General features: G+C 46.7%; 1 protein-coding gene across 1 annotated transcript in view; it reads right to left on the bottom strand.

The window, feature by feature from the left end:
- Positions 1-26221, bottom strand: part of LOC144139485 (dermonecrotic toxin SdSicTox-betaIIB1aiii-like) — a 73428-nt gene that overhangs the window by 9516 nt on the left and 37691 nt on the right. Inside the window, exon 6 of the mRNA XM_077671815.1 lies at positions 2116-2359. Coding sequence (XP_077527941.1) covers positions 2116-2359 — 244 coding nt within the window. The remainder of the gene's footprint in view (positions 1-2115; positions 2360-26221) is intronic.

The following is a 26221-nucleotide window of genomic DNA, read 5'->3' as shown; positions in this document are numbered from 1 at the left end:
TTTCCCTACTTCAGTGTTTGTTAAAACAACTCTTGGGCAAGCTCTACAATTAACGCGCTTCAACATTTCCAGCTGGTGATGTCACAGATCATAGTGTCGGGAAGCGAGTAGGAAACACCATACCGCTGTTTCCACGCATTCGACATTTTCTGATCAATGAGCAACGGCTGCTGGGACCAGTCATTTATTCGCGCTTACTCAGCTCTAGTCTGCAAACTTGCTCTGCACTGAGAATCCATCTAAAGATGCTGGATACGGCGATGAGCTGACAAAAGAATTCTCTGGAGCACCACGTAAAGACGAAACGAAAGGCTGTGGGTCAGAGTACCCACAATTGCCCTGCATAATAGTAAAGTTTTACTTTTGAGTCACCCGCCGCGGTGGCTCAGTGGCTAAGGCGTTGCGCTGCTGAGCACGAGGTCGCGGGTTCGATTCCCGCCGCGGCGGCCGCTTTTCTGATGGAGGCGAAAAGCAAAAACGCCCGTGTGCTCGTGATTTCGGCGCACGTTAAAGATCCCCAGGTGGTCGAAATTAATCCGGAGCCCTCCACTACGGCGCGCCTGATCGCCTGCGTTGCGTCGGCGCGTTAAACACCACATTTAATTAATTTTTACTTTTGAGTCGCTCTATAATCTAGTTCCTGTCTCCACGACGTAATCTTTGCAGGCTGTTCTCATATGCTTTGAGGGTGACGTCGTTGGCATGGGAATACGTCGACGCTGGCGATACGATTTTATGTACGTGCTTGCCTTTCAATGAAATTGCGAGTTGAGCGCTGCTCGTCTTACTACGCCTTGCCTTGTGTGTTCGCCTTTTACGAAGCCCCATCAAGATGTTTAACCACTTCCGATTTGCAGATATTTTGATTCTACTTTTAACTTTCACAGGGGAGGTGTTACATTGTCTAACGCTCCCGATTTTGCGTGCGTACACCGACACAAGCCGTTCCCCTCCCCTCACTTCGGCACACTCTCTCCCTCCGATCATCTGATCGCCTCCAACGCTTCATTATTTGATATAAGCGGTACATATCTCCTTGGAAAATGTCTTTCCAGCGCTGCATTTGTATTTAGAGGGACGCCGACCTTAAAAATATTGGTGTAAGCTTGGCCGTTTCATGCTGGTTTTTAATACCTTGTGTCTTGCACACTGAAGCCTACTTACGAACAAAAAAGGAGGAGACAATAGGCGCGAACTCGGCTGTGTTGTGAGCATGCCCTCCTCCGTTCTGTCGCCATGACTATTTGGCCTGTAAATTAGAATTTTAAGTGCGAATGCACTTCTTAAGCGAGCCTGAATCGTCCGCCGCAGTCGTCCGCATAGCAACAGCTGCGGGTGCGCGCGCTCCTCGTCTTCCTCCTCGTCTTCCCTAGCAACGGGGGGAGATGGGCGCGCGCTACTCTCCTCCTCCTCTCTCCGCTCAGTGACTGCGGGTGTTGGGCGCCTCCTCTCCACTTCGGGCGGGAGAGCTCTCGCTCGCGCAGCGGGCGCTCCGCATTCCGACGCGTGAGGGCGCTCGTGTAGCCCTCGCCGTAACGGCGGGCGCTACTCTCCTCCTCCTCTCTCCGCTCAGTGACTGCGGGTGTTGGGCGCCTCCTCTCCACTCCAAGATCACGATATCCACCGTAATCGCGCAATCAACAACCGTGCATTCGCACTTACACACTCTCCCCCTTGGGGAAGTGCGAGGGAATTTTTTTCTGTGGCAGAGCCCTTTGGAAGGTCACTTTGCAATGTTTTTTAGATTAATTTTAATTGGAGTTAAAAAAGTGCCTAATGTTTTGGTTAAGGGGGCTCTAGAAACTGCTCAACAGCCTGTGTGGTATTTTACCAGGTGTTCTAATTTTTACCCTACATTGTTGCATACACTCGCGATTTTTGTGTATTATGAGCACATGTTCAAAAGAGAAGCTAAATGCTTGTGTTTTTGTTAAAAATAAGGTTGAGTACAGCAGATTGAAATTGCTCGACGTGGGCAGCATCAAAGCGCGGCAAAAAAATAGGAGGTTAAAAATAAATTTTAAAAGTGAAGATGCTGCAGCTAACAATCGCTGCAACGAAGACGAAGTTAATATATCCATCCGAACAGCATCTTTTACAATGAAGAATTCTTACTTGATCTCTCTGGCGATGCTGGATTCGTAATCGAGAGTCCATGCGTAGCCTTTGTCAACGAAGTCACACCCTGGAATGCGACCATCACGGCAGGCTACAATATTTTTCAGTCGATCGTACCGGCCCTCCAGGTAAGCGAACCAGTTGGTGTTGCCGCTGCCTGCCCATCGGTGGGCACAGATACCAAGAGCCGCAAAAGCTTGGTCTACTTCTTTAAGGGGAGCCATTCCGCCAAAGTCGAAGCCTGTGAAAAAAAGAGCATTGTATTGCTTATTTAGAACCCTACACAAATAGGTGCACTTTACGACCCCACTACGTGTGTTCTACTGAAATATGTGGTGGTGGTCAAGGTGCGAGAAGAATGACTTCTACCCACTAATGGGGGGACAGGCCAGGAAAGGGCCTCTAACACAGGAAAGCAATTCTCAGTATTCAAATATATTTATATTGCATTTAAAGTAACTGTTTAGGACAAACCATGAAAATAGAAACCGAAATAAAAAGCTCATAATTACTATACTCTCCCTAAGTTGAAATTTGTGCGCAGCGCAAACTGTAGTCTTCTCGATCACGGCGCATATCTGTTGCGTCTCCGGAAGTGATCGCGTGATCAGCGAAGGCACGTCGGCGCGCGCTACTCTGCCGTTATCTGTGAGCGCGTCGCCGGCGCCGAGCACGTTATTGTAAATCTTACTTGAACTTCCCGCACAAATGTCACGTGGTTCAGGTGAGCAATGCTATAAGGAGGAGAGAGGGGGGAGTTGTTTTACTTAACGAGAAAGGTGCAACGATGAGGAAGCCGGAGGACCTATGTGCGTGCACCACGCAGCGTGTGCTGCCTGCTGCTGTGGCGCCGCCTCAGCGTACCGCCCTCTCCATCACGCTTTCAACGCACTTTCCTCCTCCGTTTTTCTTCTCTCTTGGGTGTTTCTTTCGTTCGCTGGGTTACTAGGCCGACAAAGACGCCAAACCACAGTAACGGACGTGTACTAAAAAGCAAAAAATAAATATTGCCCGAATTTGAGACACGGAACGATAAATTATTAAAACGATTATAACATAGAAACTAAACAAAATGAAAGCAAAGAAGGAACGATAGTCGCTAAACTAAAACTATGTAAGGAAATAAATCAAGAATAGGAGGCGGTGAAGAAGGCAGTGAGGAAGATGCTGGAATGATATGGAGGGAAACCCAGTATGGCCATCTGCGAGGACAGCACGGGAGACGGTGACATACCGAAATGAGTAAGTGCGTGGCGGAACAAAGATACCCGTGGCAAAAAGGTGTAGGCTGCACTCCATCCTCATTGTCATCATCATCGTCACCAATAACATCGCCATCAGCCTATTAAGTCCACATCCGGACAATGGCATCTACAATGGACTTTCGCCCACTACAATCGTAGGCTCTTATAATTTAATACCTTCGCGTCCGCCCCTTAGTTATGTTGGCTTAATTAAAGGTGACTTTTATTAGGCTTTTATTAGTGACAGCCGTCCACTGTTGCCCAGTCGACCCCTTATGGTCGAAAACCCGACGCCGAGGAAGACTGACGTATGCCGAGCCCCCGGCCATCGCTCTGCTACCACTGCGTAGAAACCGGCCGCATTTACCGTTCCTCCCCTACAAGCAACTCGGCCTTCGAGGTTTCTCCGTCGACGAATCGCGCCCTCCCCCGGCCAACCACTACGTGAGATCGACGAATATCTATCTCAGAGCAGCCGCGGCGCTGCCCGTTTCAACAGTTCGGCGTTGCTCTACCCATACCTATGGCCGCGCCGCCGCAGCGACGCTGACTTCGCACGTGGAAGGTCTCCCAGCCTACGAAGGAGAAAGTGAAAGCAGTAGTTTCTGGAGATGAAGTTGCACCACCGCGAATAGTCGAAAACCCTTTAACGATACAACGACGCAGCGAATACCAAGACTTACGACGCGACCACAGCTAGGTGTCTGGACTTAACTCTGACGTGGGACCTTGCAACACGAAAACAGCCACATGGCGCGCCGCCTCCCCGACTTCACCAATCTTGCAATCAGCAAGACAACTACGACGCGTAGCCATTCGCCATGAATGCGAACCAGCCATGATACGACGCCCCGACGAACCAGAAACTCGAAGACTACTTCCGACGTACGGCTATCCATTGATGCCCTTGATGTGGAGGCTGTGATAGACACGGGAGCGGGCTACTCAGTGATGAGCGGATCACTCGCGACCAATCTGAAAAAAGTTATGACCAGCTGGAATAATCCACTAATCCCCACAGAAGAAGGCCAGCTTGTTACGCCCAGTGGACCGTGACATCGCGCGCCGCCATAAATGGCACCACGTACCCTGCTGTTGTCATTCTTCCAAACTGCTCCCGCGATGTAATTCTCGGACTGAACTTTCTGTCGGACAACGGGGCTATTAAGGATCTTCAGGCAAAGTCGTTCCACTTCTCTGCTGATCACGCCGACCCGCTGAAGCAAGGATTCCTCGTGCAAAGATTCCTCCGACTCTGCGCGTACTATCGGCGCTTCGTCGCAAACTTTGCTCGCATTGCAGAGCCACTCACGCGTTGGAGGAAAGAAAGAACCCCTTCGTGTTGGGAGAAGCCCAAGAGGAGGCATTCCGCGAACTTCAAGGACGCCTACAAAGCCCGCCAGTGCTCGCTCATTTCAACAAAGACACCGAACCAGAAGTGCACACAGACGCTGATATAGGCCTGGGTGAAGTCGTCGTCCAAAAGCAAAGTGGTTGCGAAAAACTAATCGTGTGTGCCAGCCGTGGCCTTTCTAAGCAAGAGAAAAGAAATTCCCCCGCACCTCCCCGAAGGGAATCGTGCAGAAATGCGAATGCATCGGGTGCACCGATGAGTGTGTTGCGAGTAATGGCGTAATTAAGGACGAGAGTGTGAACGTAATCATTTATTCATCAGCACCTGTTTGTGTTATCTTTGTACCTGACGGCCACAATCACTGCGTTGTGATCGCTAAAGTGCACGGTCAAAGGGTCTTTGAGAAGCATACGCGCGTCACAGTTTCGCGTAAAGACCAGATCAATGCAACTCCCGTGAATGGTAGTGGGGCATGTGTCGAAGCCGGCAGAGAGACAATGCATAGAGTGCCTGGTCTGCATGTACTCGACCAGCCACTCGCCACTCTTCTTGCGCACGTCAACGTTGAAGTCGCCAACCAAGACTATGGGGTCGGAGGGTTTGGAGCGCACGCGCACACTTTCCATAGCCGCGTCCAGAAATGCATTCGCATTTACGACGACGACGACGAAGGCAGAACTACGAGGCGCGCGCTCACGTGCGCTCGCGCTGGAGGAATGCAGGCGCACATTCGCATTTACGACGACGACGACGATGAAGGCAGAACTACGCCCAACACCCGCAGTCACTGAGCGGAGAGAGGAGGAGGAGAGTAGCGCGCGCCCATCTCCCCCCGTTGCTAGGGAAGACGAGGAGCGCGCGCACCCGCAGCTGTTGCTATGCGGACGACGGCGGCGGACGATTCAGGCTCGTTTTTAAGAAGTGCATTCACACCTAAAAAACTGCTGAGCCTCTGAGAAAGAGCGTCCTACTACCATGTGGGCATTTCTAAATTTTGCCTGTACGTGTATGGCAGGCCATTTAATGTGGTGACCGACCATCATGCGCTGAGTTGGCTCGCCAATTCGCAGAACCTTTTTGGCTGTCTCGTGCGCGGGACCCTGCGCGTCTAAGAATTCGACGTGACGATAGTCTACAAATTGGGCAGGAAACACTCGGACGCCCACTGCCTTTCACGCGCCCCTGTCGACCTGCCGGCAGTGGACCACGACGAAGACGCCGCGTTGCTCGGAATGGTGACGAAATGCACCCTAGCCGCCCAGCAGCGGCCCGTCCACGAGCTGCGTGTCATGATCTACCGCCTGGAAGGACGCGACATGGCCGTGCCAAGGGCTCTGAAGCGTAACGCCGCTGCATTCTGTTTGAAACATTCGGCACCAGTAAAAAACTTCGACCCTACAAACGGGAACGAGGCACATTGTCGTCATTCCCGACGGCATACGTGACGAAATCTTGGAAGTATCATCAACGATGATGGTGGTTGGAGTTTTATCACGCAAGGCCAACTAGGGCACAGAGCGCCAAATCAGTCATTATGTATGAGGGGTGAAGATGTTAACACTGAAATTGCTCGGTAAGGCCTAGAGTAAAAACAGTTGAAGACAATCGTCGTAGCCGGTGTGCAGTGTTGCCACGGGTCATTATGCAGAAGCACTAGAGCAGGAAAGTTACGAAAATGGACCCCGTCATCCATGAACGCCGCTGGGGATGACATCGAGGAAGTAGGCATTCGCAGCGACCCCTCGGTCGTGACTGCGTCTGCCGAGAAGCTCCTCAGCGACAGCAGCCACCAGTTTAGAGACTCACCGGCCGCCTTGGCCCTCTCTAAGCGCATGATGATGCCTGTGACGCATGCCGGGCATTATAGGGACATCAATGATTGATTTTGATTGTTGGATTCCTTTTTTGGCGCAAGGCTAGCTAGGGCAAAGAGCGCCAAACAAAAGTGATCACCACAGAAAGTTAGGTATTAAAACGTGTAAGTCAGACAAATATAAAATCAATTAAAGACTATCCCAGGTAGCACAGCAAGTCCGATTCTTGACCCTCCAACCTACGGCTGTTCTCCGGAATGCTCGGCCATCGGCAACGAACTGGCCAGCGTTGAACACAAGATAAACGGTTTGAATACGGCCATGATCCTCTGCGCACGTTTTCGGCAGCCAATGTTCTTGAGTTGGTCAGCTTTCTCTCGTTAACCGTCAACACGGTTTCCCCTCGGCGAAAGTTACTGAGAAGGTATCTGGCGGATCACCCACCGGCGATGAACGGCACTTGCTCCAGCAACGTTCAATAAAAAGAAAGGCGGTGGGTTTCCCGCCGCCGAGTAATCGCTTGTTGATTGAAAGCGGGTTTACAAAAGATTATCCGCTTGTGCACGGCCACCGAGCGACCGCTTTGTTTCAGCTTGCAGGGGAACACATGATGAATGGCTGTTGTTTCGTAGGCAGCCGTTCTTGAAAAGTTGTTTTGGAAACGTACGTTATCTGGTCCGCTTATGAATCTGCACGCTCCTGCTCTTCGAAAGGTGAACGGCTGACGTCTGTCGCAGGTCTAGCACCGCCCATGCCGAATCACCGGAATTCCGAATGTCATGCTTGGACACGCATCCAGCCGCCGAACACTTTGCTGTATATACATGTGCACTCATGGCAAAATGAACGATGACACAAAAATATTAACCGAATACGCTAAATCAAAGATAATGGATAGTGAAGACAAAATAATGGCTTGCTAGTGGTATATTTGGAAAGGCACATTTTCAGTCTTGTGTTGTGACATGTGTTCGCGCTTTGTGGATATCCCGCTTGCCACTTTGGAAACACGTGAGGCTAAGGATAAGCTGAAATGCTGCTACAAACGATCCACGAACGGCGGCGTTTTCCAGTGCCCGGACAAAGAAAGTTCGGTAAGTCCGTTTTTGCTGGCCATTTTCTTGCGCAGAAACGTGTTACAGCTCGATTTCCCGCTTCCGCTTCAGTCTCATGGTGTGGTTCGCGGAAGCTAAATTCAATTTACTGATGCTGACGACACTCGATATGTCTAGCGTTGCTGATGGACAGGTGGTAGGCGCAGCGGAGGGGGCTAGGAAGTTTGAAATAATTGCCGGTGCTCTTGATGACATCGTGAGGAATGGAGGTGTTTTGTACCGTATGCAGGTTTTTATCCCACGAGGTCTGTTTATACAAGGTGATCAAAGTTAAGTGGACATGTTTTTTTTTTAAATAGGCGCTTAGATTTACGTGAAGACCAACTCTACAGTGAGGTTATGCTCTCAGGGGGACACATAATTAGGAGGTAATTATTGATGTAGGTGGTTTAAATAACTAAAATTGATTAATTATCTTTTTAGTGGCTGCAGTAAGCAGGCATGTTTGTATTGGAAAGTTATACGCAATCGTGTTTCTACGCAGTTTCAATTGGCAGAATTAATCTAGCGCATCCGTACCCGAGATATGAAACGGCGAAGTTTAATTGCCGTTCGCATGATTACGCATGCTAGAAGTCAGGACCGGTGCATAGCTCCTCCCTTTTGTTCTGTGTTTCGATAGCGGTTCCGAGTACTGCAGATTGCGATAACGCCAGCCAAGAATGAATGGTTGCCAGTTATCACTTTTTCCTGGGCCTCCACCCCTTTGTCGAACTAAACACCGCACACAGCAGGTACGTTACAGAAGGGAGGAGCTTTGCGCCAGTGCAGGCTGTCTTGCATGCGTAATCATGCGAACGGCAATTAAACTTCGCCGTTTATTATCTCGGACTACAGATGCACCAGAATTCTGCCAATTGAAACTGCCTAGAAACATGATTGCGTCTAACTTTCAAATATGTCTGGTTACTGTAGCAACTAAAAAGTGAATTACTCAATTTTAGTTAATTAAGCCTCCGAAATCAATAATGACCTCCTATTTATGTGTCCTCCTGGGCGCATAACCTCACTGTAGAGGTCGCCTTCGCGTAAATCTAAGCGCCTATTTAAAAAAAAAAAAAAAACCTGCCTGCTGGGCGGTTTCACCGATCTATCGTGTGACTTCGATAGCTGGGCCACTTTGAACAAGGCAAAATACAATATGCGACTGCTCAACTTTTCGGAGCTAAAACTTCTTTTGAGAAAAAAAGGAAACACGGGAATAGTTTGAAAATCTCAGCTTTGCAACAAAAGCGTTTTCCCATTTTCATTTTTATCTGATTTCTGGCTGAAAACCTTTCCTAATGCTTTCTCGGGTTCTGTTTCTTTGGAAACTATTTCTTTTGTTTAACCAACTTGTAGTTCAGGAGCACCTCGGCTGAACGCGCGAAAGTTGTGCGCTCTCACCTTGAGTGGGGTGCGGCTCACGGTGTTCTCTTTGGGGGCCTTCGCTATATCACAGGCCGTGGAGTTTTTTTCTTTTCTCCGCAACGTGGAGGGGTGTATTTCCCGTCTGCTGCCACAAAAAGCAGGCACCGCTGCCTAGTCGCAAGTGTGTGCTCAGTCTGGTAGGGCGTTTTCACAGTAATGAACGTTTGTTGTAGAGTGATCTCGTTGAACGGAGACTATTTAGTCGGTCACTGAAACTCCTTGCGAACTCAAAACACAACAGAACCCCCAAAACTCTACGTACAGGTTCGCTCTTAGAAGAGTTTGGTACACAGTGCGGACGAACAGGAAATGCAAGAAATAGTTCGCGAAGTTGACCAACGACAGCAAATAGGACAGCTATGGCCGTATTGACGTTGTTTAGGCCATGTCAGGGGTGCATAATGAGCAAACTTGAAGAGAGTGCGGTTGGTTTTTTCGCGTCTTTCACAGTGATTTGCGCGCCCACCGCTTCACGTGCACGTGTAATATTTGGCTCAGGTATTCCTGGCAGTGTAATCTAAACGCCGTGCAGGTTTACTTCCACTGCTCCAAGAGTGTTGTAGGGTCCCTTTAAAGCAAGATACATTGCGCATTAGCAGTGTAAATATCTGTAGGTGCCTCGAACTGCTTTTCTTAGTTTGGTGACAGTGTGAGCTGTGCATTGTTGTAACTTGTTCGTTTTTCTTTTTGTTTTGTGCTGCAGGTGCTCCTGAGCATGGCAGCTGTGGTTTCCATTGGAACTCTGTCCATGACCACAGTAGCGGTTGCATCAAATGGAAGCACCATCACTGTACGAGCAGCAATTGAGAAAATAAATCTGCACCACATTTTGTGATCAACAGTCTTTGTCAGTTGCTGAATTTAATTGTTTACTTAAAAGCACGAATGATTGCTGTTACGAGGTTATAAATTCTGCACTTGTCTGTAGAAAAAGCTCGACTATACCCCTTATAGGGCTGGATGAAAGCTGCAGCACCACAATTAATATGCCTCCTGCAGTGGAACGGCCGGACGAGTATGTTGCACGGCTAGAGTTCAACCATGGCTGAGCGACTCTGGTTCAACAGCTGGCCCCCAAGCAAGGATGAATAGCCGTCGTCTGTAAAAGTTGAACGGCCGTGGGTTGTTTAAGGTTGAACGGCCGCCGGACAATAAAAAAACGGCAAGATGACGGCAAAGTCTGGCGGCCGAAGGGCGGTTGTAGGCCCCTTGGCGATGCTTTGGTCAAAGGTGACCAGCTGTTCAGCTTACACCAGGGAACTTTCAGCACACGGTCAAGGCCTACTTTGGAGTACGGGCTTTACACTCTGAGCGCTTGTCCTCGTCTACTGTGTCCCTGTTTTTTCTGCGCTTAAGATGAACGTTATGGATTACCAACTACCCCGAACGCAAGCCCTACTCTGATGGAGCAACGGCCGAGCAGAAATTAGCCGGCCAGAGATGGACAGCTCATGCTTTGCCGTACATGCTTGTGCTGCTTGGGATGGTGGTGGCTGGTGTATAGGGCCAGTTTTTATTACACATGATGGGAATTGAGGTTTAAAGTTGTTATATATCTCACAAATACTTAACAACAGGGACCATCGCATCGTCACCCAAAAACAACGATGGGTGGAGTGGAATGTGTTGTCTGTATAATCCAGGGACATGTTTGTGTCCTGTGTCAAGTGCCTTGCATGTGATTAATATGTGGACTACGGATAGGGCCTCTCCGTACCTGCTGCACCGAGGTCTTGAAGATCCCGTGAGCAGATACGAGTGAGTTGCATGTGTGTGCCCTATCCGTATCCTAGCCAAAGCGACTATCCTAGCCAAAACATAAAAGCTGCGTTTCACAGGAGAATGATTTTCTGAACCCGTGCTGTGAGTGACTGAAAAATGAATTGTCTTTTAAGAATTTGGCAACGCAAGAATAGATGACGTGTTCCATGAGTTTGCATGGAATTGAAGTTAATGACACTGGGCGAAAATTGTGCGGGGAATGTCTATCCCCAGACTTGTGCAAGGGAACCACCCTCCCAATCTTCCAATCATCCGGAATACAACCAGTTTCAAGTGATTGCGTGAACAATTTTGTCAAAAACATAGAACAATACAATTTTATGTTGATAAGAAATTTGGAATTGATGTTGTCTACTCCACATGCTGACGTAACTTTTTGTTTTTCAATTAAACGTACAATGCCAGAGATGTCAAACATATTTGGTTCTATAGAAAGTACGTCTACTGGTTGGAATGCCGGTTAAACGGTGACAGTAGATGTGGCGAACGCAGAAGTGAACACATCATTAAATACTGCAGCACACTCACCACCAGGAACTGTAGCTCCATCTGGGGTTTTAGGAGTAATCGTTATTTTATCCTTATTTTGGTTAATGATATTCCAGAATTGCTTGGGATTATTGACACACATACATGGTAGCGTGGTATTGAAAAATGAATTGCGAGCCTCTTTCAGTGCAACTTTGTACTGGGCGGCGGTTAACCTATATGCATGCCATTGTGATTCAGAATGGGATAATTTTGCGGATCGGAATAAACGTTTCTTTTTGTTGCACAATCTTTTCAATAAACGGTTATACCATGGTGCCTGCCTGCTAGATGTGATTGTTTTAATTGGAGTGAAGTCACTTAATAAAGAGGTCACCTTTCTTTTAAACAAGTCGCAATTCTCATTAACTGATCTGTCATCGAAGCCCAGTAAAAAGCTGTCGAGAAATAAAGCAAGCTCACAATTTATTCCGGCAAGATCTGCCCTTTTGTAGTCCCGGATCAAGGTTTGCGGTACATGCGGAGAGAATAGCCATAAAAATAAAATAACTACATTGTTTTAGGCCATTCGTTAGAGGACAGCGCACGTACAATGCTAAGGGAGTCAGTGTACGCAATGGACTTTGGAATTTTGTGTTGGACAATGTGATCTAAGACCATTAAGATGCCGTATGCTTCAGCCGTAAAAATACTGTTCCGGACATTCATCGTTTGACAGACGCGACAGTTCGGTCCGTGCGGAACAAAAGACACAGCGGCAGCAGTCTTTGACGCATCACTATAAAATTTTGCGCACCGACATTTATCCTGCAGAAACAAAAAGTGCTGCAGAATCGCAATTCCTGGTGCCCTGTTATCAAGCTGCGTAAAAGACACATCACAGAACACAGGGCGCAGATTTTATGGTGGTATAAAATCAGTGATGAGTGTCTTGTGAATGTCTAAAAATGGGACCTTGAGCTGAGAGGCTTCCTCTCTTACCCTATGTGAAAAAGGCAGAGAGATGGAGAACGATTTAAAAACAGCTGCTGTGAGGATGTATTATTAATTGTGGAATTAAAAGGGTGGTTAGTCAGGGCCATAATTTTCGAGGCATACAAGTCCATGGAAATCCTTTGGTCATATAGGGAACATTTATCCCACTTTGTGTAGAGGCTCTGGACTGGGCTAGTCCGAAAAGCGCCACATGCAAGGCGAAGACCCAGATGCAGAACTGGGTCGAGCATTTTAGAGCCGTTTTTCTCGCAGATCCATAAACGACACTTAAATAGTCGAATGGAGACCTCACCAGACTAGTAAAAATACGTACATGAGTTGCTTGCCAGTTCCATAGGACTGATGTGACAGAATTTTAAGAATGTTGATTGCTTTTAGGCATTTATGTTTGAATTGTTCAATTCGAGGAATGATTGTGAGTTTTTCATTCAACACTATACGTAAAAGCTTGTGTTCTTTTTTGACAGGAATCGAGACTCCATTTAGAATAATGCCCGGTTCCGGGTGGATCTCACGCTTCCTGGAGAAGACAACACAAGTTCTTTTTTCTGGGTTTAGTTTTAAAACCGTTCTTGCCTGCCCAGCTGGCAATTTTTTTGACACCGAGCTGGACTTGACGCTCACGGATGGACATATTGCATGATTTAAAAGATACCTGGACGTTGTCTACATACATTGAATAAGAAATTGTAGGTGGCAATGCCTTCCCAAGGGAGTTCATCTTAACTATGAACAGAGTGCAGCTTAGAGCTCCACCATGCGGAGCGCCGTTTTCTTGCACATAAACCCTTGAGAGTGCACTAACAACTCTCACACGAATAATTATTTCGGACAAATAACTAGCAAGAGTGTTCATCATGTTGCCTGAGACACCAAACGACTTCAGGTCACTGAGGATCCCGTAGCGCCAGGCGGTGTCATCAGGGCACCTTGGCAGGGCACGTACGCTCGGAACTACCAAGACGAAATATCACTGGTCCCGCCTTCCGTCGGACGTCTGGAAATGACGCGACTGCCACCTGTGGAAAATGCTGACGACGAGACCCGCCGGACGTCTGCAGCCGATCACCGCCCGATCGAGGCCCTTCTAACAATTCGGAATGAACCTTCTGGGTCAGTTTTCTGCGTCGCGAGCGCAGAACGAGTGGATTGTCATAGCGACCTACTACATGACGCGCTATGCAGAGACCGCCGCTATTCCGGGGAACTGCGCACAAAGCCGCTTTCTTCACAAACAAAAAAATCAAAGCCGTTCCGCTCAATTTGAAAGATGTCGGACGTACAGAGCAGTGATTCGCCATAATGGGCTGTAGCGTCGTTATCCGCTCACTGCTATCACCCAAGGCAATTCAAATTTCCCGCCATCACAGCACTCGCGCGCCCCCTGCCTGAAACTGCGCCAGCGGGAGTTCTGTTCTTTTTGTGCTTGCTTTTCCTCCCGCACGTGCCGGCGTTGCACTGCCACTTTTTTCGCTTACTATCGGAAAAACCAACCGAACGAGCGTTCTTAACTAAATAAACGCGGGCGCTGCCGGTGAATTACGTATACTTTGCCTCAAATGTAGCTGCACTTTTCTTTGCGCTAAAAAACGGGGAGATGTATGACAAGCGCCAGCGGTTTACGAGTTTCGAACACTTATGGCTATATAAACCGCTTTGCTTTCGAAGCCTCCGGGTTACGCCGCGACGATAGCCGCTACGACAGAAGACCTGCCGTGTGGCTTTACTTGCGTCCAGCGAGTGAGCTACGACGATAAGGTGCAGCCCTTTAAGTGCTCTGCACTTAAAAGTTGCAACGACATGGAGCCCTTGAAATCCTAATCACGGGCCGTGGAACGCATTTATTGCGGAGCTCACGCAAGGAATCTTACGCTACAGCAATACGGATCTCCGATGAACGATGGCGCTGCAACACCAAACGAACGGATTAACGGAACGTCTCGACATGACGATCGCGGGTATGGTGTCTGTGTACGTCGATGTTGAACATGAGTTGTGGGATGAAATTCTTTCGTATGTGACATTTGCGTATAACACGAACACGACTATCTAGAAAACTACGCAGATGATACCGTTAGAGCTTGTCTACGGAAGACGGCCGACTACGATGCTTGACGCCAAGCTGCCGCACGTAGAAGACGATGACCTGAACGCCGACGTCCGAAGATACCTTTAGCGTGCGGAGGACGCCCGCAAGCTTGCTCGAATTCGCAAAATGGACCAGCAGCTGTTGGATGGAGGATGCTACAACTTTTGATGCCGAGACGCCAAGTACAACCCAGGGGATCGTGTATGGGTTTGGACTCCCATCCGACGACGCGGACTCAGTGAGAAGCTTCTGCAATGGTATTTCCGGCCTACCGGATTTTACGACGTGTTAGCCAACTAACCTACGTGGTGACCTCCGACGGTGATTCCGGCACATCACGAAGACGCACGCGGTCCGAAGTCGTTCACGGGGTTCGCATCAAGCCTTACTACGCAAGATAACCGATTGTTTTGTGTGTGCGTATTGTTTTATTTTAGTATCGGGTCGATGCACCCTTACAGGGAAAGGGTGGGTGGTATCGCCAAAACCATGCATTGGGCCTGTTTACTTCTGTATTTGGTTACCGCCAGGATACGCCCGCCTGTGTTGTTTGTGTACCCAGCGAAGTGCGTGTCCCGCTCTTTTTTTATGCCGCACGGGTTATTTCATTTGATAGGAAGAGTCTTGCCATGTCGTTACTAGGCTAGTATATTCATTTTTGATCTCCAGTGTTTTGATGTAATTCGAAGGTTCCAGAAACAATCACGCCTAAAGATAAATGCAGACGTTGTGGCATTTGATTATCGCGCCACTTCGTCGACTGCTTCTACGCCGCCGTTTGTATTTTCTCTAAATTTTGGGGGGGCATAAGTTCGCTTCAAAAAACATTTCTTCCTTGGCTAGGCGACAATATGTTGCGAGAGAGCATGAGCAGCCGCATCTAGACTTGTGTGCATTTTAATGTCTGACAGGCAATAAAAGGGCGGTTACGCTTGGTCTCATTACTGGAGTTTCATTGCACCACCCACAACCAAATCTAGCACAATTTGGATCGCTTTGACATGTTTTTTTATTGCTGGATCATGCGTAAGCTTAAGCGCAATGGTGATTCCGCATCATTCTTAACGTTTCCACCAAAGATTCAGGGGTTCACGGTGAGCGTCACCACGGTTCGAAGTAATTTCACCAGGGGCACGACGTTATTTGGTCGAAAAACTCTTTACTTATGTATGTATGTGACAGTGGATAATATCCACCACGTATAGCTTTGTTAATGTGATCATGTAGGCCACAAAACTCCGACATTGCGGCTATCCGGTGAAGCAGACGTACGTGTGTGCCCAAAGGTCCATGGCGAGATGAGCGGTGTGACTGTCTGACAGGAAGCACCTTTCAGGCAGGGTAACAAATCCACTGCTCCAGGGAAATAAAATGTATGTGTTGTGCCGCCCACCTAAACACCGAAAGGAAGTGTATAAACAAAATGAACTTCACGCTGCGTTTAGATGAAACAGTGCCCAAGACGCTGTAATGTGCAGTCTTTTCGTACAGCTGAAACCAGATACTGCGCCAGTAATATCACGGAAAGTACAAAATTAGGCGAAACGGGAGTTTACTCTAAAATACAGGCGAGAAATTTAGAATGAGACAAAAGCATCACATCCATGGGTGCCGGGTATATTAGTACGCAAATTCACACAGGTATATATAAAGCCGGCGATAATTGATGGGGAAAACCGTTGTCCACTTGTTTTTAAGTACAACCAGGAAACACCTCGGGGCATTTCAGTCTGCTGACGTGCTTAGAAGGCCAAATCATAAGGTTTCACCGGGAGCGCTAGTGAGCAACAATCTTCGCGCCCTCATTTTGTGTCGGATTTCCTTACCTATGCTCTTGGCCCATTTTCGCTCATAGCCAAATTACTTCGAAAGCCGTATACGCCTCGAGCTCCGCGATCGCTGCGCCGCCTGCCGCCGCTTCTCCGTAGCGTTTACGGGATTTGCGCTGTGCGGCTGATAGGGGCTCGTGTATGTTTTGGCTCTGTTTCGCTTCCTTTTACATTTCCGCGCCCCATAAAATTTGTTATGGTGACGTCTATAAGCAAAGAGTACGTTTAGGTCACTTAAAAAGCAGCTGCGTCTTCGCGGGATACTTGAACGCCAACAAGAGCTACCCGGGGATGCGGTTCTGCGTGCTTCGTCGCCGCTCTTCCGGGCGTCAGCCACAGCAGCAGCATATCACCACTGTCACCTGCGAATACGTCACGAGTGAACTTCTACTGTCGCTTTGTTTAGACCTGATACTGGCACAGTGATACGTTGATTTGGTTTTGGAGCGGAAAACGAATGCGGCTTTGTTCCAAATATATACGTCGCAAAAAAATATTTTTCGTGGATTTGATTACCCAATCCCGGGAAATAACTTATGCCTTCTATGAGAATATAAGCAATTCGGAAATGTTAAGTATATTACAAGGCTTTGCTTCGTTAAATGTGTGCCCACTCACCCCTTATAACAAGTACCAAGGAAAGTTAATGAAACCACGGAAGAATAAATGCTGTGCAAGTCCGGAAGAAACCCAATAGCTCTAACGGGAATAAAAAAGCCCAGTGAAGCTTGTGATATGCCAGACATTCGTCGAAACGGAAACCAGGTAGAACTCACCAGACCAACTAGACGCGAATGCACTGCTATTTCACGAGACATGGTCGGGGGGTGAGGAGGGGGACGCTGTGTACAAATGCGGAGCGAAATCAAGCAATGAACGTTTTAGTAATCACACACACAAATCTGGCGTTCACTTTTCTTTTGTTTTTCGACTTCAACGAACAGCTTATCGTTCCGCGGACGCATTTTTGGATACAGGGCAGGCAGTTCACAAGCTATGAAAGATGTCGTTGGAAGAGTGTGGTATCTGATAGGGCCCTCTGATTTCAGTTTGTGATTTATTCTGCAGGCTCCTTGTGCTATATGACGACGTTTCGTGGAAGCGTTTGGTCACAGACGCGGATTATATTCTAAGCCCGTCTCCCCTCTGCTCGCGGAGGATATATGTAGCAGATGAATGTTTACGGGCTCTCACCTCACGACAAGACGACATTTTTTCGTGTTCTGATCCCCGAGTATAATTCTGCATTATCCATCGTACTTTCGTTGAATGTTCGCGAAATTCAGACACACTAGCTTGTAAATAGTGGCGATCGATATGTGAGGTGCGATCTTGGCAAACGTAACTGGCGTCCTGTCAGGTATGAGTGCTCCGCTAGATTATGTAAGCGCACAAAACCGATTTACATCGTAGTGTATAGCCGTAGCATGAACATCTGAGGAAACGCTGGTTACGGAGACACTGTTAGCAAATTTCAGGGCAGTGTACCTACAATCAGCTTCATGCATACGGTGGTTCCGCAGCGCTGGCCTGTGAAACACACATGGCGCTTATGCAGGCCGAATGCACCACACTAAGATCGCGTAAGGAACATTTACACTGTCGTAAACACGCCCCATTTGCGAATAGACTGACTGCTCCAAATAAACATGGATTTCCAACGCCCACAAAAGGTCAATCTCAGTCGTGAAAGTGCCGCAAAAGCAGCGGCGACAGTGGGGAGCAGGACCGAGACTCCCATGGCTGCTTTCGAAACGGGCAGCTAGGCGGATTTCAGTGGCGCTCCTACAGGCAGCTCTCGAGGTGTATTCCCCTCGGAGTCCGCGTCGAGAAGTGGTTAAGTTACTACCACATCGCTCGTTCCGTTTGATTTCCACCCTGCACCGGCTTTTTAGAGGCTGTAGTCATTCCTCGACTACTCATACCCAAAAATTTTAGCCTGCCTGTCTGTCTCTCTGTCCCTCGATTTATCCACCCGGCCGAAACAAAAAAATTCTTGAACGAGGTGTTAAAACCGGCCAAACCTTTACAAACTACTAAATCTTGTGACATACTTCATTTGTCAACGTTGTTCAGGAAAAAAAAGCACTACGTATTTTTCAAGCAGAACATCAGTACATTAGTGGTACTTGCAATGTTCCTTTAAATTAAAAATGGCTGTTTTATTTTTGCAACGGCAAATAAAATACGACGGGTTGAAATCAATGCTTGCACCTTAAAGTGCAAAAAGAGCTCGCACTGGAGCCGTGCACTCGTTGCTTACAATGGTAAGAAAAGTTGCCAACAGATGGCGCGGCGGCGGTGCGAACCCGGGGGAAATGAATTGACTTGAGCAAACTTTCACCGTGTTTGTCATGGGAGGAGCGACACGGGAGAGAAAAAGCGTGGGAGGCGCGCGTGGGGGAGGCAGGACAGGCATATACGGGGCAGAGGCGGCAGGATGCTACCGTCTTTTGACAACATTTGCAGCAAAGATAGGGGGCCAGTTTTCTTGTTTGATGAGGCCGCGCCGGCGTTGACGTACCAGCGAACAATTGTACTAACATCCGGTTCGCACGAGGGCGAGCTTTTAACGTGATAGCGTTATTTGGCTCATTTTTTTTATTCCCCTGTCGCTCTTAGCCGTCCGCTATCAGCCGTGCTCATCAGGGGTGAACGGAAATACGTCACCGCTGCCACCCGAAAGCTACAACTGAGGCAGCAAGATTCGAGGGCGCCGCTAAACCTGTAATGTAGCGCTACGGTAACTCAAGTTTGGACAGGAGGACAACGATACAAAGGCGGACACGAAAGAAAGGGCACGCGGTTTCAGCAGATGCCGCCTGCGCATCGAAGTTTTTTCTATGCTCATTCGGTGGTAACATGCTCGGCAGACTCGATCGCCAGCTGTGCCGGCAACTTACATCATCACACCAAAGCGTTTTTCCACCAGAAGATCAAAAGATATAAATTTCCTGTAACTCAGCCGCCGAAGCTACATGTAGGATACGAGGCGCGCCGTAGAGGAAGTCTCCGGAATAATTTAAACCACCTTAGGATCTCTAACGTGCGCCGAAATCTCAACACAATGGTGTTTTTGTGAAAACGGGCGCCGCGGCCGGGAATCGAACTCGCGACTTTGGGCTAAGCAGCGCAACGCATTACCCACTGAGCCACCGCGGCGTGCTCTCCACCGGAACTTATGCCGGCACCAACATTAGGTGACATAACTAAAACAGGGGGAAAGGGATTCCCCACAGCTTCTCAGAAATTAAGGAAGGCATGTATTATTAGCAGAACAAAAACTAAAATGAATCCCAATATACAGATCCTATTCGCATACGTCTTCAAATTACTTGCAATATTCCCAAGGTTCTCTCTCCGCTACAGGCTCGGTCCGGCAAAAGACAAATGGCGTCACTGGCCGAGTTAAAAATCACCCTAAAATTAGTACGGATGTTCTCGCAGAGAACAGTCACGTAAGAATGCTCATCGTTGGTCTGGAGACAAGCGGTGGAGCAGAACTCACAACCGCCGAAAAATCTTGAACTAATAACTAATCCTTAACCAATCTTTAGCCCACAAACAATCACCCCAGCAATAGCAAGAAAAAGAGGAGAAAAAACGATAAGACTCATGCAGCCACTGATCATGAGCCGAATATTGCAGACCCTACGGTTCCACAAATTTACCGCCCTAAAGAAAGTCAGCGAAGCACTATCATCAGGACAGCATATGAGGCAGTCCTCAACCTCGCAGTTTTGATCGCAAGACAAACTTACAACGGCTGGACCGCCAAAGTAACAGAATGGACACCAAAAACAGCGCAGAGACGAGAACGGAAGAAGTGACAAACTAGAGCGCAGTAGTTTGTCACTTCATCCGTCCTCGTCTCTGCGCTGTTTTTAGTGTTAATAATGTGTACCCAACTAGCCAAACGTCAAGCCTTGGTAACACAATGGACATGCATAGACGAGCCTACAAGAAGGGAAAGGCCAGTTACTCGATGGAGGGATAAAATAACAGTATTCGGAGCAAAGAACAGCCTCGGGAAACGCAGGATAGGAGCGGGTGAAGGCCATTGGGCAGACCTTCGCCCTGCAGTCGTCCTAAGGAGGATATTCGTGATAAGGACTATGAAAATATCCTCAACTGTGTGTTGCTAACGCATTTCAAGAAATCGGAGAAACCTCCCCCCGAGCACCGAGAGAGTGGATGTAAAAACAAACAACAGGGGGGGGGGGGCTTATTGTATAGAAGCCCGAACCCCCCCCCCCCCCCCTGTTGTTTGCAAATATACTATACACCGTGATAGACTGCAGTCACAGTTCCAGCCACTACGCGTAAAAACTCTATTGTGCCAAAACGTCCTATCCAATCCTACACAAGAGGAGGCGATATGGCATGAACAAGTTCATTCGGGGAAAGTTCCAAAATAATGAGGCACACTTTTAGAGCGGCTCTGGGGTGTACGAAACCACGGGGCTGCAGTTGCCGTTGACTACTCTGGAAACCTTTGTGACACATGACCATCCAACATACACGAAGAAGTGGAAGTTGGAGCCATGCTCTCGGCAATCCGAATAGTGGAAGTCTCAAATGGAAACGTGACATGATTACAGACCATCAAAGGACATTATACTATTTTCTGCAGGCGGAATATTTAAGCGTTATGGTGGGATATTTCCATCCACAATGCAAAAGGTTAACAACCGCACCTGGACACCCGGACAAACGGGTCTGGAAGAGAACTATGCACTCACCAAGAGGCACACGAAATTACATACCGTGCTCTTTGTGACCACGACTACCACACTGCCTTCCTCGAAAAAGTTAAGAACGAATCCTCATCCTAGATAACTCGGGATGTGGAGCCGAACCTATACCCGGCCACTTGTAATTTCTGTTCTTTACCCAGAACTCTATACCATAAAGTATGGGAGTGCCGACCAACCCCAGGTCCATCCCCGAACCCTTTTCCCTGTTACGAGCAGTGGGTGGCCTGCCTGAAAAGTCGGATCCCTTGGACCCAGAGCATACTGGTGAAGAGGGCCTGCACTGCAAGCCAAGGCTAGAGCATCCCGGACTAGGGACGCTGCGCACCGGGCAGGTGCCCTAACAGCAGCACCAGCGCTCGAAAAATAAACATTTATTCCTACTCCTCCTATGCTTAGGGACACGATCTTTCCCCTGGCTACAACGAGGTGTCAATACCGAAGAATCACAAACTGTGTGTAGGACAAACCAACAAAAGTATCTGCAAATCTATGTGCGTTAAGATGTTCGGTAGAAACATCATACATTAACTTAAAACCGTGAAAAAATCAGGGAATTCTCCACTCTCTTGCGCGCATCCTAGCCATGTCAAAGGGCATGGTCAGGGGAGAACAACTCAAGCATGACATATTCCACTCCTTCGAGACATGGGAGGCAGCTTTGACTAGCTCGTTACCTCAAGATCAGCGCGAACTGATTTAGAGGGCAAGAGAAGGAGGTGCTACATCTGGTTCCCAAGTCTTCAGGTTCCACCCATGAGCTCCGCAGCTTAAAAATCACAGAATAAAAATTTTGAAACACTGACACTGACGCCTCCTCGCTCGAACTGACCAACACCCCGCATCCGGAACCTTTCACGCTAACATTTTAATGCACAGAAGTGCAGAGAGCCTTTTTCTTTCCGGGGCCATGGCGATTAAAAACTACCGTGGCTAATCTTTCTCTCTTCGACCACCTTTAGTGTTTGTAAAGCATTAATCGGAAATGCAGCAACTACGTACGAAAACACTCCGTGGAAGTCGAAGTATCGCTATCGCGCTTTACATCTCTTTACATCTTTGCGAGCAACAGTTCTATATACGTGGCAATCTAGCATCGACGAGCGAACTGTGGCCCCCTGGTTTATTATTTTCCGTTTTCGGTAGTTCATGTGACTATGGCTTTCAATCGCCTCGCATGAGGTGCCCAAGAATGGCTTTTATTTGGGTGTAATGCCCTACAAAGATACGGTCGAAAATGGCTACTCATCCATGTGCTTGTTTTTTGTGAAGCAGACTTAAAATATCAAATATCGTTAATGCTTGTTGACCTCCTCTCTACAGAGAAACAGCTGCTATTTGTTCAAACCAAAACCCCATCAGCAAAGCAATACACCTCGTAGGCAGCGATATAACTCTTTAAAAAATGTGGTGCATACTGGAATTAAGAATGTTCGAAAATTCAAACAATTATCTGCTATAGCTCACCTTTCTTGCGCCACAAGTCCTAATTCGGAATTTTTATATCCAGATTTCGCTATAAGTCGCCAAATATGTCGCTTTCGTTTACTGTTCTGGGTTTTCCTTTCGTTTCTTCCTGCCAATGAATTGAAATTAACTGCAATAACTTTGTGAATTATGCGTTTTCGTGTAGGTTCGAGGCATTGTTAACGGTTAGTCGTATTGCATAATTTTTTTTTTCGGTTTCCATCATTCTTTTCCGGGCTTCTTTTATTTTGTCGTTATTTTTAGGGCGCGGTGTATTAGGTACAAATTTTTAGGTTATTGCATTTTTGCAACGTTTTTGTTGCTTTTTGCTATTTTTGCATTTGAGGTTTTACATCATTCTGTTCGAGAAGTTATGTCCATTTACGCTATTACAACAATTACTTGCGTTGCTCCCTCCAGTTATGCATTTTTATATAAAGGTGATACTGTTGGTCCTTTTTTTATATTTTTTTAAATTCGTGTTTCCGTCGTTTTTTTGAGCTTTTTTATTTTGTGTTCACTTTTTCATTTATTTCACCTTAAAGACCCGAAGGCATTACATAAGGGGGGGCGTAAAAAGTATAGGAAACAACGCAAAAATAAAAAAAAACTCAAAGGGTACCAAGGGTTAACATTCAGAGAACAATAATAATACAAAGGGTACAAAATGCAAATTATACAGTAAACATTACCAAGTGCAAGGTAAACGTAAAGTTACAGGGGTAAACATTAAGAGAAATATGAAACATTTTAAACAGTACTTCAAAATTATTGTAAAAACTGGCAGGAGAATAAAAAATTTAGTTAGATTGTGACAAGTGAATTTTTAGTTTATTTCGGAAGGCTTGGTGGTTAATGCATGTTAATAAATTATCGGGTAGTTTATTCCAGAGTGTAATCCCATTGGGAAAGAAGGAGGTAATCATTGCAGATGTGTGTCCATTTATGGGTGCGATAGGATGACTGTGGTTTATGCGGGATGAAGTTCTGTGTGATGGTTGAAGCAGGACGTGCCTCGATTTAGGATGATAATAGAAAGCATGCAGAAGACACAACCGAGAAATGATGCGACGAGATTCAAGTGACGGCAGGTTCAATGATTCTTTTAGTGCAGTAACGCTATTATCGTTAGAGTATTGGGAGCAAATAAAACGGGCTGCGCGGTTTTGAATCCCTTCTATATCATTAGTAAGATAAGTTTGTGAGGGGTGCCAGATTGAGCAGGCATATTCCAATTTCGGTCGGACATAAGTTTCATAAGCTAGCTTTTTAATGTCTGGTGAGGCTAATTTTAAGTTCCGGCGCAGGTATCCGAGGGTGCGTGAGGCCTCCGAACAGATGATTTGAATGTGGTTTGACCATGATAGCGACGATGATAGATGCACTCCGAGATATTTGTAAGATAGTGTAGGGCTAATGGGAAGAGACTTTATGCTATAGGTGTACTGTGCCGGGATCATTTTACGGGTGAATGACATCATTTTGCACTTAGTGAGGTTGAATGGCATAAAAGATTTATCACACCAAGCTACAATTATATCTAGATCATGTTGAAGTTTAGCTCTGTCATCGGGTTTATAGATTGGAGAGTACAGCACGCAGTCATCGGCAAAAAGTCTTAATTTTGTTAGTACAATATTGGGCAAGTCGTTTATGTATATTAGAAAGAGAAGCGGGGAGAGGCAGGCACCCTGGGGGACACCTGACGTTACGTCAGTGAGAGGTGAGTCATAATCGTTAGCGCTTGTTTCCGGTTTTTTTCCGGTTTTTTAGGAAATTTTCTATCCAGGAAATTATGTCGAGAGGGATTCCAAGGTTGCATAGTTTAGATAGTAATAGGTTATGAGGGACACGGTCGAATGCTTCAGAAAAATCTACAAATATGGCGTCAGTTTGAAGATTTTCGTCCATGAAGTGAAGTATATCATGTGTGAATTCCGCTAGTTGGGTTTCGCATGATAGTAGTTTCCGGAAACCATGTTGATGAGCAAAGAAAAAACTGATGGATTCCAGATAAGTCATAAGATTTGAAGCTATGATATGTTCGAGCATTTTAGATGGGATACTGGTTAAGGAAATAGGTCGTTAGTTTGCTGGGATTGCGCGGTTGCCTAATTTAAAAATTGCAATAACCTTAGCCTTCTTCCAATCGTCTGGTACGTTTCCTGTTTGTAATGATTGGGTGAAGATCAAGTAAAGTATCTGGCTAGATACTGAAATGGTACTTTTTAGTAATTTACTGTTATTATTGTCACAGCCAGCATAAGACGAAACTTTTAGATCGTTAATCAGTTTAAACATTCCTTCTGGAGAGATTTCAATTCCTGTCATCGCTACAGCTTCTGGATCCGGCAATGCTACGGTATCAGTGGTATTTGCAGAGGAAAACACAGACGAAAAGTGGTCATTCAAAGCAGAAGCGCAATGTGCGGCATCGATTGGTTCTCCGTCAGCATTAGTGAGGTCTAATCGATTAGATTGTGACGTAGGGGAAAGCATGCGCCAAAATTTGTTAGGGTTTGATTGAAGAATCGATAATAGGTCATCGGAAAAGAATTTATTTTTGCAGCTTTGAGTTCTGTTAAGTACTGCTTCGCGCATGAGCGATAGCGCTCCCATGCAGTTGGACTTCGGCTTAGGTGAGCCGATCTGTATAAGCATTTCTTCCGGTTGCAGAGCGATTTTACATGTTTGTTAAACCATTGACAGTTGGAATCTGATTTAATGAGGGCAGTAGGAATGTATTTATTTCTAAGGTTAAGCATTGTAGTCTTAAAAAGTTCCCAGTTAGCGTTGACACTTCGAGTTAGGTACGTAATCCTGAAGTTACCTAAGAATTTTGTGAGTTCGTGATTAATGGCGTTAAAATTTCCTCTCTTGTAATCTGTGATTATCTTCTATGTGGGTGATTTCTTTTTCAGCGGGGAAGAGATGCAAATATGGATTAGATTGTGGTTGGTCACTAAGACCAGGGAGCGTGTTAATTGTTTTTATGTCGTCAGGGCACGAAGTTAGCAGGAGGTCTATGATATTATTACCCCTGGTAGGGCAGGTTATAGCCTGGTGAAGATTAAAATCAAGTACAGTGTTTAAAAATTGATGTTCTTGAGACAGTGACCCATTCGACACTGAAAGCAACGACCAGATGATTGCTGGATAGTTGAAGTCTCCGAATAAAAATATGGGTGCCAGAGGATATTTATTGGTAACTGTAAGTAGGGATTGATGAAGTAGGTCGCAGAAGTCGGGGTGGCTGTCCGGTGGCCTATAGCAGGCGCAAAAAACAAATTTCGATGCTCCGTTTGAGACAAGTGCCCAGGTTAATTCGATTTTGTCATCATGGAATATAAGTTAAGATGCTAGGGTATTAGTAATGGCTATCAGCACGCCACCTCCTCTCTTGCTATCTCCTCTCTTGGGGGTGTATACGATACTTTTTTCACTTTGTTCATTTTTAACATTTCTTTTTTATATATTTTTATCTCTTTCGGTCTCTAAAGTTTGGATCGACCAGTTATCTCCATTCGGGTTGTTATAAAAATTAAATATGTCACTTCAGCCAATCATGCGTTTTTGTGCTAATGCGTTTTTGTGCATAATAGATTCATCCAAAACCGTCTTCAAAAAGCGCAGTTGTTGGACCTAATAACTAACTCTGACTGGTCGCCTATAATGTCCATTAAAGACGCCGAAGTAGCGTACACCATGTTTTCATCCATAATTACCACATGTTTATCCTCCTCTACATAAGTCGTATCAT

This window comes from Haemaphysalis longicornis, unplaced genomic scaffold (assembly GCF_048455015.1).
Source record: "Haemaphysalis longicornis isolate Haplotype H1 unplaced genomic scaffold, Haemaphysalis longicornis Haplotype H1 scaffold_5, whole genome shotgun sequence".
NCBI lineage: Eukaryota > Metazoa > Arthropoda > Arachnida > Ixodida > Ixodidae > Haemaphysalis > Haemaphysalis longicornis.
The sequence above is the reverse complement of the archived record's forward strand: the minus strand, read 5'-3'. Positions and strand labels throughout refer to the sequence as shown.